General features: G+C 42.3%; 1 protein-coding gene across 1 annotated transcript; it reads left to right on the forward strand.

The window, feature by feature from the left end:
* Nucleotides 1-722: 722 nt before the first annotated feature.
* On the forward strand, nt 723-2,442 carry LOC103521592 (bromodomain testis-specific protein-like; the record flags this gene model as incomplete). Its single annotated transcript, XM_008486701.1, has 3 exons — nt 723-884; nt 1,605-1,762; nt 2,213-2,442. Coding segments are annotated over exons 1-3 (550 nt in total), but the record flags the coding sequence as incomplete, so codon positions are not given.
* Nucleotides 2,443-3,511: the final 1,069 nt, after the last annotated feature.

The raw sequence follows: 3,511 nt of genomic DNA on the forward strand, positions 1-3,511 counted from the left end.
GAATGTACTAAATGGTCAAAACAGCCAATGCATTCTGATATTTCTGTCACTGTCTGGATTCCTGACTAATCGCATTTGAACATGAGAAATAAAGTTGAATTTACTCGTAGGCGTTTAGTGAACAAACTTCTTTTTGTTAGAGTGTCTTTTAAACTCTCTTGTCTTTTCAATTGATATCTAAAAGAAGTCTATCTAAAAGAAGAATTTTGCTAATTTTTTTTATGAAAATTTATGAAAGACTTAAAGAGTCTCTCTGTCTGTCTCTCATGTTAAGGGAGATGTTTTAAATCTTTTAATAGATGGGTTTCTGTGGGTACAGAACTACACACCATGGAATATGCTTTAACAGTCAGGGTGTTGAAGTTGAAAATTCATATCTCCTTGGCGAAAGTGCCATAGAGAGGAATAATAAAATAGGGCTCATTTCTTTGGCTCTGCGAAATCATTTACAAAATATTATACCTGGGCCTTTCTTTACTTATACATAATATTATACTTGGGCCGTTCTTCACTTATACATATCATATTTAACCTGTTAACGCGTTGGACTTTGGATCTGGAGGTTGGTAGTTCGAGTCCAAGTCAAGTCATAAAATGTACCTAGGTGTAAAAATCGGGGAACAATATTTGTGACAAGCATTTAAGTAAATATGCTTAACACAAATAAAAATTCCTTAATATCATACTTGGGCCGTTCTCGTATCGTTCTCGGTTACTTCTCAATGACCCGTGTCTGGGCTCAGATGCCTGTTAGATCGCGACAGGCTGGTGTTCAGGCTGATCCTCTCGCCAGGGTCTATGGGGTTTTCGGTGCGCCAGCCCACAGCGTTTGCGCCAAACTGATAGATAAGTCGACCGTCTACAGACCTCAGGATGTCGTGCTTGTAGTAGTACCTGCAATTGAACGAAGGGAGAGAAGTTAGAAAAATACACTCAGGGTGGATTTCACTAATGTTTTTTCAAACCCTGGAAGGCCTGTTAAGCTAGCACCCAGTTAAGTTAAGTCCCATTTGATTTGTATAGGCGAGGCCTAACAGAGCTGGCTAACAGGCTGTTAGGGCGAAAAAGAAGTTTGGTGAAACCCACAATTAATATTTTATAAATATCGTATAGTAATAATCTAATATTAATTAGACTTACTTTATCATGGACACTCGTTGCTATCTTGAAAGCCCAGAAGAGGTTAGGTAGTAGAACATACCGAATTTGTCGCGAACACCCACGAACCATGAACAAAATGTTCGAAAATTAGGGATTTTTTAATGTTTTAACGTTTTTTGTGACAAATTCGGTATGTATTTTTAATTGTAATATCTGTGTAACGTTTCGTTTTCGTATCCTTCGGTCTTCGCGTGTTCTTCCGTCTTTTTTCTGTGTACTATTACTGTCTACCGCGGCTGTTCTACTACCTAACCTCTTTTGGGCTTTCAAGATAGCAACGTGTGTCCATGATAAAGTAAGCCTAATTAATGTATTGACCGTTGCAATGAACTCTCAAGAATACGTAAGATTCATATATGTCATAGTCAATATAGTCATGTTTGGTTAGACTTCTCTGCATGTTTTCTCATTAAACCTTATGTGGTGCCCTTTTTTTCTCACAGGAAAAGGAAGAGTTGAAACGTGCCCAGATGAAATTGGAAGAGACTCGCCGTGTTGCCAAACGTCCCGCTCTGGATCTCCCTTCAGATCTGGTGGACAGGAAGAGAAGGGAAATGGAGAGACGTTACGAGTCCTCTTCATCCAGCAAATATGACGACAGGTGAGTGATTAACCCTGCCTTGGTGACTCGCTTGATAAAGAGGAGGGCGAGGGTCCGATCCCAGCCGAGGCATGGGATTTTATCCTTATTTATTTGAGAATAATAATGGAGCTCTAAGGGTTAGGTGGTAGAGAACTCCTCCGGCGTTAACCTCACCTAGTGGTTATCTTCAACTCAAGAGTCTATTGTTATTATTTTACGAGTTCCAGCATCTAGCGTAGGTGTTCACTCCATCTGTCCTCAAAACTGTCAAAAGATTTCTTTAATAAATGTGGGCTATATCTCAAATCGAGCCTTTTGGCTTGGTCCTTCTTACAAACTCCTCGTATTTAGAGGAGGAGGTTGGAAGTATACGTAGATTCGTATACACTTTACCCATCCTTGGGGCAGCTGCCTCTACACCCAAGTGGCCTCTTTGTGTATCAACATTGTACTCTATTGTCTTCACAGATATTCCTCCTCCCGGCACACTTCGCGGCGTGATGACCCTCCCGCGCCACCGCCTGCCCCCCGGGTATCCAAAGACCCACGCTACGGGGGCAGTAGCTCGATGGGCGGCTCGCTAGGCTCGGGCTCGAGTAGTTACGGACGGGGGGACACCAGACGAGTCACCGATAGCGGCAAGGACCAGGGTGGCAGCAGCAGCTCGCACAGACCTTACTCGGACTCGTCTGCCAAACGTGAGTTATGATGTTCTGGTCTTTTTGTTCAAGCCCGAGGCCAAACTTCATCTTACGATCAACACTAGATAGGCTACCTATGTTATTAGTTTTACAACTCTATACTAATTTGCTATGATATGGGAAATGTAACCTGGAGAGGGATCAACACTAGATAGGCTACCTATGTTATTAGTTTTACAACTCTATACTAATTTGCTATGATATGGGAAATGTAACCTGGAGAGGGCAAGGACAAGCGTGCCTGGCAACGTGCTTCCCATGTTACTTTACATATACCCATTAACCCATTATATGTTATTCATATACCAGGTGTTATTGTAATTGTATTTTTCATCGGGCTTAATGATACAATTTGTATATGGCCCTAGTCAATGGGTTTGCATAAAGAGCTTATCCTACAGTCCTACACACTATTGTTTTCTCAAAGCTGAGTCTTTTTTTATGGTTTTATTTATTGAGGCAGGATTCTCCAAACGGAGCTCTTCCACTCAACTACAGGTTTTGTCGAGGATCTAATTGCTTAGATATCCGACATTGATTTCATGTATTCCACTGTCATTGTTTTGAAGCTACCAAATGTAGTGGAGTTTCTGGCTGAGATAGGGAGTGCATTCCACAGTCTAGAAATCGTGACATGGAATTGTTGCTCACCTGCACACTCACATTAATCCCGCCCAGCCTGAGTACGGTCAGGAAAAGCGAGCAGCAAGCGATTGCCCTGATGGTCACCCGTCCGGATACCAACCACAAGCAACGTTGCCTAACTTCAATGATTCGTTGGGAACTGGTGCATTCAACGTGCTATCGCTGCGCACCGCAGGCTGAGGGACAATCACTCAACATTTGAGACACATGTTTTGAATTGGTATCTTCTCAGTAAACCACGCTTAAGGTGTTTCCACACATAGTTGACGGGCGTCGATCAATGAGCTGAATCTATGTTATCGAGGCAGTGTTGATGGTTCAGTCGACATCGATTGACGTCGAGCAATGGGCAGTCGACTATATGTGGACATACCTTTGTTTTTAAATGGCACAAATTCAAGATTCCTGTGGTGGCCGGACG

This window comes from Diaphorina citri, unplaced genomic scaffold (genome assembly GCF_000475195.1).
Source record: "Diaphorina citri unplaced genomic scaffold, Diaci psyllid genome assembly version 1.1 scaffold5536, whole genome shotgun sequence".
Classification (NCBI taxonomy): domain Eukaryota; kingdom Metazoa; phylum Arthropoda; class Insecta; order Hemiptera; family Psyllidae; genus Diaphorina; species Diaphorina citri.